General features: G+C 42.1%; 1 protein-coding gene across 4 annotated transcripts in view; it reads right to left on the bottom strand.

Moving 5' to 3' along the window:
* Positions 1 to 2,659: 2,659 nt before the first annotated feature.
* The window catches only part of wdr11 (WD repeat domain 11), a 69,006-nt gene continuing 58,821 nt past the window's right edge, over positions 2,660 to 12,844 (bottom strand). For 2 of the 4 annotated variants that reach the window (XM_034152139.1, XM_034152140.1), the window contains 6 exons: positions 10,689 to 10,784; positions 9,479 to 9,644; positions 8,656 to 8,822; positions 7,641 to 7,786; positions 6,961 to 7,040; positions 2,660 to 4,520 (listed from right to left, as the gene is read on the bottom strand). In XM_034152139.1, coding sequence (XP_034008030.1) covers positions 4,321 to 4,520; positions 6,961 to 7,040; positions 7,641 to 7,786; positions 8,656 to 8,822; positions 9,479 to 9,644; positions 10,689 to 10,784 — 855 coding nt within the window. In that variant the 3' untranslated portion in view covers positions 2,660 to 4,320. The remainder of the gene's footprint in view (positions 4,521 to 6,960; positions 7,041 to 7,640; positions 7,787 to 8,655; positions 8,823 to 9,478; positions 9,645 to 10,688; positions 10,785 to 12,844) is intronic. The other 2 variants (XM_034152141.1, XM_034152142.1) reach the window with 1 other exon arrangement.

The raw sequence follows: 12,844 nt of genomic DNA, 5'->3' as shown, positions 1-12,844 counted from the left end.
CATAGTTTTTAAATTGCATCGCACTTCTCCTAATGCAAGTGTTTTTGGCCGTTGTAGCGCGTTTGCACCAGTCGGCCACCATACAATAAAGATAAGAGGAATATGTACTTTCGAAACTATTCCTCAATGTTTTCCTCCTTCCTATGTATACTGTTTGGTTAAGGCCTTTTCTTTCCTCTTCTCTCACCACCCTTTTGTTCATCTTTCAGCCAAGTCTTTACAGCTTGTTGACATAGCCGTGAAGATTTCCTATGATATGTGGGATTAATATCATCACATAAACGTCCTGCTCCCAGATTACAATAGTGAAATAGGTGTGTCACTCTGAAGTCTGTACACTGTCTATGTGAGTCTTTACATTTAAACAAATCATTTGTGTCTCGCTCTCATATCCCTGATCATTCTGTGAGGATTAGCAGTGTTAGAATCATGTAAAAGCCTGTGCAGGAGCTGCAGACCACACTGCAGCCCCACGCTCCTGACACAATGCACTCATTGATTCCTCTTTGCTTTTGTAAATAACAGCCCTGACCGCAACATGCACACGTGGAAGCCACAAAAGAGCTGTTTTAGAGATAGCAGGAGCTTTTTAAAAGATTATCCTGTCCTCAAGTCATTACCGGGGCCTCGATAAGAGTTTGTCATCGAGTGGTAATGTTCCATAGATCCCGTTGATCCCCTATGCTGCCCCCGCCGAGCCCCCCATCCCCGATTTACTCTCTCTCTCATGCCTCTGTTTAAATGGGAGCAGGGTGGTGTTGTGGCGAGGTGAGGCCATGGTCTGCTAAACACTGTGACATTCATCTAAATGGAATCAGATAAAGATGGGGGCCATGAATACCTTCAACATAAACATCACCTGGAGCAGCAACAGGGGCCCTCGACAGCACACGTCGGCCAATCAGAGTCTGTGAACATCAGGGAAGACAGAGAGATCTACCAATAGCAGAGGATGAAAGAAGGGAGGGAAGTCACTTCTCACCAATCTGAAGAGCTGCTGACTGTGATATCAGATGAGATCAGAGCTGTGGGTTCCCTCCACACCAGGGGTTACCCACAGATGTGGGTGAGAGGAGGTGATGCGGGGGTGAGAGGGGATGTGTGAGAGAAACATGACCTTTACTCGTGTAGATCAATTTTCCCGTGGAGCAGCCTGGGAGTAGGAAACTGTTGATAGCTGTGAGGAAGGTGAGAAAAGTGAGCCAGAAATACAGTGGTGTGGAGAGACTGTGGAGAGCATTATGGCCAGCCATATATAGGAACAACTTGAAGAAGATCCGTTACGAGTCAAACTAATAAATCAGAGGAAGAAGGTAAAGATACATTTTGAGAATTAAGCTGAATATTCAGGAGGAGACTCAAAAGTTGAGGATTGAGTTAAAAAAATAGAGCCGAAACTGCAGCCAAAAGAGTTAAATTAAACTACTATCGTTATTACTGGGGGAGGTGTTGAGAAAACAATGAAAGGGGGGAATAATTACAGAGAAAATGAGGAATGAACTCAGTGGTAACCCTCAGCGAGGAGGTGAGGAAAACACACATTCAGAGGAAGACATGTTGGCTTTTCAGTAAGTACTGCGAGCAGGCATGGACCTGCCCATCCTGGATGAAGAGATCTGTCAGCACCAGAGGAGGACATGCTCATGGGAAATGGATGACCTGCTGTACTTCTCCACCAGACTGCACAGTGTTCGGCTGCACACGAAGGCCCCAGTTCGATGGCTGCTTACACAGATGATTGAGAATGCGTAGCAGCGAGAATACCGTGTACGATTGATTTGGCGAAGGCTGTTAATTCTGCCCCGTATGCAGCGTGAAACAGCGAGGGATTTCCATCTGTTAAATGAACACAAGTTCTCCTCACAGCTTTGGATCCAAACACTCTTAATCTTGTTTTTTAAAACTACTTTGAATGTTTATTTCTGAATGGGGGTACAAAAAGCCAAACAGCAGATGGAATAAAGGCTTCCAGGAAATCGTGCAGCAGCAACATGAGTTGGCATGGTGTCCACCTGTTTTACAAAGCAAAAAAGAAGGATTAAGTACATATAAGTTGGGGAAGAGGTGGATGGCAGGATGAGAGTTATCAGAGCCATTTGGCGAGCTGGGTGGTAGCCGAGAGTTTAAACAGAGGGACAGAACAGAGGCGCAGTGCGGCCTGCATACTGATGGCCTAGCGGGAACGGCTGGATCGGCTCTCCGGCAGTTATTCATTAAGCCATTAAAAGGGAACACAACCAATCATTTGTGTGGCCTTCTGTTTCAGACTGTTTTTCTTCTCTTTGTGCTCTGCCTTTCTCGCAGGAGAGAAGAAACAGAATGCACTTCAATGAATAAATCCGAGGAGAAAGGAAAAGAGTGAGAACCGTTAGACCTGGGCAGCGAGCTGCGGCCAGCTGTTGGCCCTCCTTCTGAGCTGAAAAGAAGCCATTAAAGGCGGAAGCGACTCCTGCAGGAACTAATTCACTTTTAGGGCAGTTTGACAAATGAAGGAACATTCAAATCCAATCTACCTGGGCTGAAATTGAAGGGGGATAATTGAAAATAGCTCTTGCTATAACAGGTCTTTCTCTCAAAGTGCCATAACACAGCCACTTTGCCTTTTATTGAGGGACAAGAGCGCCCTCTTGAGTCAACATATAACAGCACACAGGACATATAAAGTTAATAATATTGATTTTATTTCCATCCATATATACAGATATTTTTTTTCTCTTGTCATATTTATATAGCTTAAAGCATTAGGATCACTGTACAAACAATGAACAAAGAACAATGAAAAAAGGCTATAGTTTGCTCTGTGTTAGTCACACTAATCATAAAGAGGAAGTACAGTTCATTGCACAATACTGCATGACGTGATTGGAGGAAGAAACACAGCATGGGTAAACTACAGCAGATTATCTGCTGGGTGTGAGATCCTACAGTATGTAAGTGGGAGTGAAATGGATCTACAGGAGCATGTAGTGCCCTAAAATAGGCCTGGGTTGCCATAGTGACTCGGGGTTATACGCAACACAACAGAAACAGCACTGACGTGTTTATGAAACACAAAAACGCACAACAAAAAATGGTCCGACGGATGGAGTTACTGTCTCGTTTCAGGACCAGTTAACACGCTACAACGCAATAAAACACAACCACTTAATATGTATTTTGCATCGTCATTAGGATGAGTATGATGGTCAGAAAAGCAGAACGGATGGCAGTGGGTCATATCCTAAAATATGTGTGTCTGCCTTTGTAATTGTGATGGGCAGCACAGATTACTGTTTGTGTGTAAATTAGGTCAAAAGTCTGATTCAAATGAGTACGGACACATTTTTGACAGAACATCTTGTAATACACACCAGAGAACAACCGCGTTACACAAACATCAAAGAAGAGTAGTTTTCGTTTCAAGGTTTCATAAAAGTAGAAAATGAAAAATCCTTAGTGGAATGATCTATTCAACTAATGTGAACTCTACACAAGCTATTTAAACGGCATCACTCCTATCGCCTCTGTGTTCAGGGACATTCAATTATAATAAGGGTGAATTAGGAGCAAGGTGGCCTGGCTAACTTTCCTGCCGCTCAACAGTTACAGCTGCGGAGGCTGGGAAGCAGCAGGGTTTGGTCACTCAATTATACAGCACCACCTGCTGTGGCTGGAACACCCAGTCTGTCGTGTGTCTGCCTACAGAAAGACTGTGTCTCTCTACAGGGAATCATAGTTAGCATTCTAATAATGTGGTGTTTTTGGTTAATTTACAAGTGCAAAAAAAAGTTTGGGAATCCCGTCACGGAGTAGTAATGTGGGCCGTCAAGGGCAGTGCAAATGAAATATGGAACGTATTATTTTTGGATGAATTAACTCTGCCGTATTTCATCCCAGCAGAGAAAAGGCAAATGAAACCCGTAGAGCTACAACAGTACTTTGAAGTCATTAACACAGGCACGCAAAATAAAGCTTACCAAGCAACCATAACAAAAAAAAACCTACTGAATTAAATCCATTAACCTAGAAAAACACGAGGTGCATCACTTCACGTGTTGGGGGGAATCAGGACAGAAGTGTGTTTCTTTTGGGGCCGTTGCATGCATTCACAAATGTGCACAAACACACACGTCATACCAAACATTTAGGAACTCTTTGTAGTCACAGAAACAGGGAGACGGACTCCACATGGAAACATCTCCTCTCTTCTCCTGATGAGGATCATGACTCCTCTGGGCGCTGACACAGAGTTCACTCACACTGGTCGAGGTTTAGAAGTAAGAATGAATGACCGATCCTTGATTTGCACCATCATCCGTTCTTCTCCAAATCTTTCAGAGGTCACTCGGTGCTCTCCTGGCCCAGCTCTTTGTCTTCGCTGATAACGCTCTCTGGCACGCTGCCCTCCCCCTGGAACAGCTCCTCCATCAGCTGCTCCCCTGCGCTGCCGGCCCGGGACGCCCACAGAGCGGCGCCCTCCCGCAGGCCCAGGGAGCGCAGCAGCCGAGCGTACTCCAGAAACGCAGACTTGATTAGTTTATGTGCAGGAGGAGGTCAAGGAGAACTCATAACATTGAATACGTCAGAAGAAAACACAGTGAAAGTTTTCATTCCCCCTCAGGAAAGTATTGTTAGTTATACTCTGATTTTAACATCATATGGTTGTTTTTTTTAGTAAGTATCTGTGATAATGTTCTTATTTTTTTAGAAAGACCCAAGGAAAAGTAGCTGATGATGAACATAATGAGCCTGGGCATTATCCTTGACTCAGACGTACTCTTTAAATCCCACAGAAAAGGGACTGCAAAGGTACAGCCTTTTCTATCCCAACAAGATTCAGAGTTCATGAATTGATTTGAATTACGTTAGATAACTGTAATAGTGTCTGTAATGTTTTTCCAAGACCATAATTAGTCCAAAAGTCTGCTGCCAAGGCTTTAAAAAAAGAAAGAGGAAGCCAGTCAGCCAGATTTAGATGCACTGCACAGTGTCTTTTACATCATGATTATCATCATTATCACATACAGACACCTGACTAAAGCCCCGGCCACACGAGGACGATAACGGTCGTATCTGCTACAGTTCACTATCAGATAGACGGTTCGGCCACACGAGGCCGACATGGAAACGCAGAAAACGATAACGATAACGATAACGGGTCCCAAGGTGGGTAGATCTGCAAACAAAACGCTCTGGGGGGGCAAACGGCTCCGTGTTTACGCCTATACGATCATTTCCTGATAACGTTGAAGCAATAGCCCCGCCTCTCCCCACCTCTCCCTCTCAGAGATCAGCTGCTGGGCTCTCAGAAGAGTTGGAGGAAAAGAGAGGCTCCGTTTTTTATTATTATATTATTATATAGAGTCGTTATCAATTTGTTTTTAAAGCTCAATAAATAACAAAGAAGACCTTTGACCGGCACTTTTCAAATTTTGTCCGGATGATTTAAACTTTAACGGACATGTTGACCGGCGAAAAAAAATCTAACTGAAACTCTGCCGCACGGCCCCCTCGTTCCTTGGAAGAGGCGGAGAGGTGGGTGTTTGTCATCTGCTGGTGGACTAACCGGAGAGATTTACAGCAGGAGCAAACGCTTGCCTCGGGGAGGGAGAAAAAGAGCCAGAGCGTCAACAGCGGAGAATAAACAGAAGGGCAACCATGGCAACCATGCGCGGGAAGTCTTCTTCGCTGCTTTTGTGGCAGGACTACAGCGCCACTTACAGGCCTGGCATATGTACTACAGCGTCTCCAGCGCTTTCGAGCGGTCTCGTGTGAACGGACACGTTTCTGGTGCCTATTGCGTGTGGACGGAAGACTTTTTTGATAACGATTGCGGTCCGTTTGCATTATCGTCCTCGTGTGGCTCCAGCCTAATATAATGTATGCGGGTGCTTCCATGCAGGATGAAGACACCACTGAACAGTTTGGTGAGAAACTAAATAATATGAATCTCATATACAGAGATCATTGCAGTCATTACAAAACTAGGAACACTTATATGCATAACATAATGCAAGGAAAAGAGTAGGAGTTAAAATACAAACTGCAGTCCTCAAATGTCTTAAACATTGAATCAAACCCTCTCTTAAAATGCTTCCACATCAACAGGTCTTCATCCCCTTAATGAAGGGACGACCTGTTTTTTCAGAACTGTTGCTTTGACTGCATTAACTTTTAGCAAGTGCAACTAAATATATTCAGCATTTATCTGATGGCACTGCGGCCCACCTCGTTTAGGCTACTTTTGATGGTCACAAAAATACTAAAGATTAGATGGAAACAGACACTTAAAGGATCTGAGATGAGTTTGTAGTTAGGCCACATTTATATTGGTTTTAAAATAGATATGTCACTTTCTTAAAGGAGGATATTAATGAATACACTGGGAAACTCTGAAAATGAGATATTTGATCTTCTTGAAAGACAGCTTGGCCCTGCGCAGGCTTAGTGTGCTCCTGGTCTGCTCTCCATAAATGATAAATCACTTAGTGGCTACAGGCCAGATCTGACCAATGAACAAGCCAGGGGGGATGTTTTCAACTCATGAGATGAAATATTACTTTAGAGGTTTACCTTTTTCCACCCCCTTATCTTTTGTTCTGTAGTGTGTTTATTACTACATTGCGCTGATCACACAACATAAAAATAAGAATATAATATAAGCCAAAAAAAAGGCTGACTAGTAGAACTTATGTATGCAGTTGCAATAAAGTAAACTTATATACATCTGAGGAAAAACATTGCAGGATGGGCTAAACTACAACACATGTATTTTTTCTGTATGTCTATGTTCAGATGTTTTTAAAGTAAGTTCTAAAAGTTCTCTCATGAGATACGATGTGCTTTTAAATGTCCTTTACTGTGAAGAGCTCTCTACTATGGAGTGCACATCTGCAGTACAGATGGACAGCGTTAAGAGGGAACCTAACCCTGGTTATAAATGTCCCTCGGAGTGCAGTAATGGGTTTTCAAAAAGGATATTGGAAGAGTCATCGGCCTCCATCACCCCGTACTTCAGACAGGCTTCGATGAAGAGCGCGGCTCGATCAAAGTACCGCATGCTGCCCGGGAGATGGATGGAGGAGGACAAAGACACAGGCATGAGGAGGTGAGAGCTATTGGCAGACCCCAGCCTCATCCCTGTTCTGATGGCTGGGATCCCAACGCAGCCCCGATGTCCCCCTAATTCCCTGAGCTTTCACTGTCAGATCTCAGAGCACGAGGAGGAGGAAAAGTAGAACAACAAACCAAGGGAATCGTTTTGGAGGAAAAATATATGCGGTCACTCAGACCATAGTTTATACTGCCATACACTCAAAGATGGAGAATGGAAAGGAAAAAAGTCACAGGGTAAAACATTTGGAATTTTAAAAGAGATAAAGTTAAAAGGTATTCCTAATTATGATGGCTTTTTTAATTTACCTAATTTCTGGGAATGTAATGAATACAAGAAAGACCAGGGTTTCTTCATATTTTCCAATGCAATACTTCATAGGACTTCATTCTAAGCCCATGCCATGGTCTTGCACGTTTTTTGAGCTATGTCTGCGATTATATATATATGGAAAGCGCCTTTGAGCATTAGGAAAAGTGCTATAAAAATTGAATGTATTATTATTATTATACAGTAGGCTCATAACGACATCAGTCCAGGGTCTTACCCGTGCAGCATCTCTCCTACTTTGTAAAAGCAGCCCAGCGACAGCAGCACCAGGATGGCTTTGGACTTCTGGTTGACCTGTTGGGAGCACAGGTGCTCCGCCCAGCGCTTCAGCACATCTGAGCTCTCTGCTGGGTTCAGACGCACCTGGAAACACACACACACACACACACACACACACACACACACACACACACACACACAACATGCAAGGCACTGAAACTCCAACTGCTTCAAAGGGGCTATCCGAGTCAGACATCCACGTGTTGTTCACAGTGGGAGAACATGGTAGTGTTGGGCTGCTTTAAATTCTATTAAAATGTCTGTCTTTCCAAAATCCATTAATTGCAATGCTAATGCTAACGCTAATGAGAAAACTTGTTCAAACATAGTTGCAAATAAGCTAAAATAATTACATTCATAAGATAAATTCAAATCGGTGGCTTAAAGATCACTGTATAAATCAAACATTTTATCTTATATTATTTATTTAAGAGTTTAAATAGCAACATTTATTTTTACGTTGTTTTTTAAATATTTTAATCGTTTAACCTTTATTAGAATAATGACGTTTTTATTACTATTATCATTTAATTTGTATTTCTGTTGTACCTATATGTTCACTTTATTTTGTAGGGTTTTATATTGTTGCATCTATTCACTTGTCTTGTGTCTTATCTTTCCGAGATAAATCATTATTTATTTGTATTATCATACATTTGACCTCCTTTTGTCTCTTAACCTGTTAAAATGTTATATTTTGCTGCATGTATCTGTAAAGGTTTTAACATCTGATCTGAGGGGAATTTCTTGTTGTTTATTTTTGTGTGTGCCATTTTGTAAAGCACTTTGAGCTGCACGTGCTGTATGAAAAGTGCTATATAAATAAAGCTTTATTATTATTATTATAAATGTGAATAATCTGTCACAACTCTTCTTGCTATTACCAACAGAAAATATGTAAACTCAAGCATACAATGTACACAGTTAGTACACTCTGAACTTGCACAACTCACTCTGACACTATCCAAACATTTCACAGTGTGTGATGCTTCCTGTTGACGGACGCCGTCATGCTGAGTTACCTTAGCCAGCCAGGCGGCTCGGTTCCACTCCCCATAGGTCTGCAGGTAGCGACAGGCATCCGCCGCCTTGTCAATCAAACACAGCAGCTGGACGCCCTCTGACGGACAGCAGAAGGGGAGAGTTTGTGTATGCATGTGAAATGGAGATATAATAGCCTATCTCTATGCAAGACCGGAAACCAGTGTGATTATTTATTTACACACTGCTGGCAATAGCCACACTCATTATGCAATATTTGGATCAAGTTGAATCCAATATTTTTATAAATATTTAACCCTTGTGCCTCACTTTGAAAAAAAGTTATCTTGATGTCCTTCGAGGATAATAATGTTGGAAAAACTGCTGCTGTTTTTCTTTTACAGAAAATCAGGAAAATACATCTATTTGTCCTGAAGAGCAAACATGAAAAACGGCTCTATCTGGAGGAAATACCTTTTTTTTAAGCCAGGGCTTTAGATGAAAAGTCTGATATAACAAAATGGATGACTCGAATGTCCTCAAAATAAGTGTTTTTTACGGGTCCTTAAGGGTCGGAATAGTTAAAAGTTAAAACTGAAGAAAATCTCACCCTTGCCAAAATGTATGCGATATTTAATTGAAAAATTAAAAAGCCCAAAACTTGCCCAATGAGGCACAGGGGTTAAGGATAAGTGCTTTCGAGGCTGCAGCCATCCACACAATGAATGCTGCAGATACTCATTAAAACCCAGAGGAGAAGTTTGCAAACTGTTTTCAGACATACAGCAACTCTACCTGCTAGCTTGCCGTTGGCGATCATGTTGGTGGCCACTAGTTTGATGGTGGACTGAGAGGGTCCTGAGGAGGTGATGGTGGTCACCAGGCAGGCTTTGAGGGAATCACAGTAGTAGCTGGCGTTGTCTGCGCTCGTCTCCAACAGTAACTGCACTGCCCGGTCCGTCTGAGAGCCACAACAAAGAGATGAGGATGTAATGACTGAGGACAAACAACAGCAGTAACAAGGGGAAATTATGTTCATTATCAGGGTTTCATCTGGAGGGGATGAGGCTCATGCGGGGTCAGCTCATGCTGGCCTCAGCCCGTCTGCCGATTGGAGGAGAGCGCCTCCACGTACAGCCTGCTGATTGCAGCCTGTGATTAGAGCCAGAGTGGGGACATAAAGTGGGGAGGGGTGACTACAATCCCCACAGTCTGAGACACCAGGGGGGACACAGGCAGCACTTATCGTCAATCTTGCCTCATTAGGCTCCACAGCAGCGACATCACCTATTTACCCTCATGGGAATATGCTTGTATGTCCAGCTATAGAGTGTGAAGGTGTTAGTTAGTGTTTTTGTATGTGGGAGACAGGATGGTGGCATATAGTCTGGAAGCTTTAAGCAAGAAAGAAGTAAAAGCAAAACCTCTGCCAGGTTTATTTTTTGAAATATCAAAAGGAGATTTGCCCTTAGAGGCAAATATTGCACTTTACTCATCTATATTTAAAAAGCCTCTTGGTTAAGCTGTTAAATGCAACTCACACAAAGCTGGTCACACACAAGAAGTCGTCTTTTTAGAGATATTTGATCATCATTGGACAGCAATGCTTCAAACATGTGATGATTTTATAATATATGATGCATTGCTGTAGAGAAAACTACCAAACAGTATATAAGAGGACCTTTAACATCTGCAGTGGTTAAAGGCAACAGACACATTAATGCAGCAGTAATACTTATCCCAAAACATCATATAAAACACTCGCAGGGAACGTTTTACATAATTACATGACATAAGGAAGGTTTTGAATGCAGGATGGGGCACTGAAGTAGATCTGAATACTTTAGTAACTTTGATGTCAATTACAGAAGACATGTTTGATCATCTCCTAGGTTATTTTAAGGCTGGGGAATGTGAGCCAAAACACTTCTATAATGGCACTCTTCTATGTTATAATTGTTTCTGTAGGACAGTGTGTGAACAGTCTGTGTGGTGCAGTTCCTACCTGACCCAGCAGGAGGAGCTGGTCCGCACATTTCTTAGTGTGTTCATAACTGGAGCGCTTCACTTCCTGCAGGTGGACCCGATCCAACTGGAACTTCTGTTGGGCAGGAAAGTGAAGACAAAAGTTAGCTTATTTGAACATAATGCCTCCATAGATCCATAAGCGTGTGTGTGGGTGAGCAGTAGAGATGTATCATTTCTGGACAGAAAAAGAGTAATGATGTGCAAAAAAAGATATGGAGGACAATTATAGAAATACAGAGAGCAGAGATGGAGAACGCAATTAAAAAGCCCTTAAAATATTCAAGAGTTCTCCCAGTGTCCCTGGTGCCAGAGCCACCCATACTTAATATCAGTGCTTTTCCCCCCCATTATTTCATTACATGTGCCCAATTGGGAGATCCGATATTTTTTTTCAGAGAGCAAATGATAGGCTTGAAACATTTAAACAACGATAGCTATTTTAAAGAATGAGTTTTATATGAGGACTAGAGGGAAAATGATTCAATAAGGAGAGTGATAACTTCATAGTAGAAAATTAGTTGCACAGGATGTGTGTGTGTGTGTGTGTGTATGTACACCCTGTATCTTTATCCGACACAGGCAGTACTTTCTTTGCACTTTATTATGATGAATTCTTCAGTGAGTCACAGCCGTGGGCTTAAAATCCTTGCAGAGATACAAGATGAGTTTAGTAACCGCATGCTCTGTATTGGAGTCTTGGATATTAGTAATTACAGCCAGGCTGCTGCCACTGAAGCTGTTTTATGACAAACAGTTGCGAGAGTAGCTGCCGAGTGTCTGGGCAGCACTTTGAAACTTTGGGATCACTCCGTGGCTGCTCATTAAAAGTTCAAACTATTTGAAAGAACAGAATAGTGCATAATCCATCAAATTAACCTCGAAAGACACTCAGAGAAAAAAAAAGACTCTTATTTGAGGTTTTTTTAATAGAACATCCATGAAATTAGACAGTCCATTCATGCTACTTTAAGCTTTAATAGTAAGAGCCGTTTGAAGATGTTTCCTTAACTGGCTTTCATCAAAAAAGGTCGAGGAACATTATGTAGCTTTGTAGGTGAAGAAATCCAGTCTGGCTTCACTTGGACAACCAACTTTTACACAACTATTCAATTTCTTTTCTTTTTATAACTATGTCCGCAGAAGTAGATTTGTACTTGCGACACAAACACAATGTTAGGGTACATAAGATCTAACATGGAACAAAAAAAAATGTAATGGAAAACAGATGTATTCGTGATGGAAACATGAAGGTGGATTTCTTTTTTTATTCAAATGGACTCTGATGGTGCTATGTTGACCGGCAAAGGTAGAAAAAGGCGGAGGAGGACAGATCAATAGACATCTTCTCAACACTCTCCAGAACAAACTGGGTCAATAATTAGTGCTGGAAAAAAAGAAGAGACCCAAGGTTTTGTTTATTAAAGCCATCAGCAAGCGAATTGATCCGAGCAATGACACGGAGCAAACAAGAGATGTTTTTGTTTTTTTCCATTGAGCGTAGCCTGGGGTGGGCTAGAGTCATTGGAGGAAATGTTAGTGGGATTAATTTTAGTTTTAGTGGGGTCAAAGTGAAAGATAGGTTTGACCTTAAAGGCTTGAAAGTGTGAGATACTTCCCTAAAAGAGCGAGGCTTAGTGAGACAACAGAAGAGATACATACACAATGTCATTGATAATGGAATATACTGTGTGACCCGTGCTGTGTTGACACTTTGGATGACAAGACACAGCATGGTAGGGGTTTGTTTGTGTGTGCTCTGACTTGAGGAGAGTAACTGTCTCTGTGAGGAATCCTATGGGAATTTTTAAATGTCGACTGCAGGGATCAGGTATTTGTCTCCATTGTGTCAGTGAACCAGAGACCGAGAAAGCAATAACCGGCTAACCAGGTTTCAGACTATGTCTTTTAAACGGCTTGCACTGGTGTACCATATTTTTTAATCAAGGTGACACTTTTTATAAACCTGCAAGAAAGCAAAGAACGTGTTTGGAGGTATCAGGCATTTTTTACTTTGCGAGTGCAATAATGCAGAAAAAAGTACAGCCCATTCTTTGAGAAAGGCATCTTTTTGGCCTTATTGTATTGGCTAACTGTGGGACAGGGGAGACAGGGAGTGCTGCTTTCACTTAAGCA

The sequence above is a fragment of the Trematomus bernacchii genome, unplaced genomic scaffold, assembly GCF_902827165.1.
Source record: "Trematomus bernacchii unplaced genomic scaffold, fTreBer1.1, whole genome shotgun sequence".
NCBI classification, from domain to species: domain Eukaryota; kingdom Metazoa; phylum Chordata; class Actinopteri; order Perciformes; family Nototheniidae; genus Trematomus; species Trematomus bernacchii.
The sequence above is the reverse complement of the archived record's forward strand: the minus strand, read 5'-3'. Positions and strand labels throughout refer to the sequence as shown.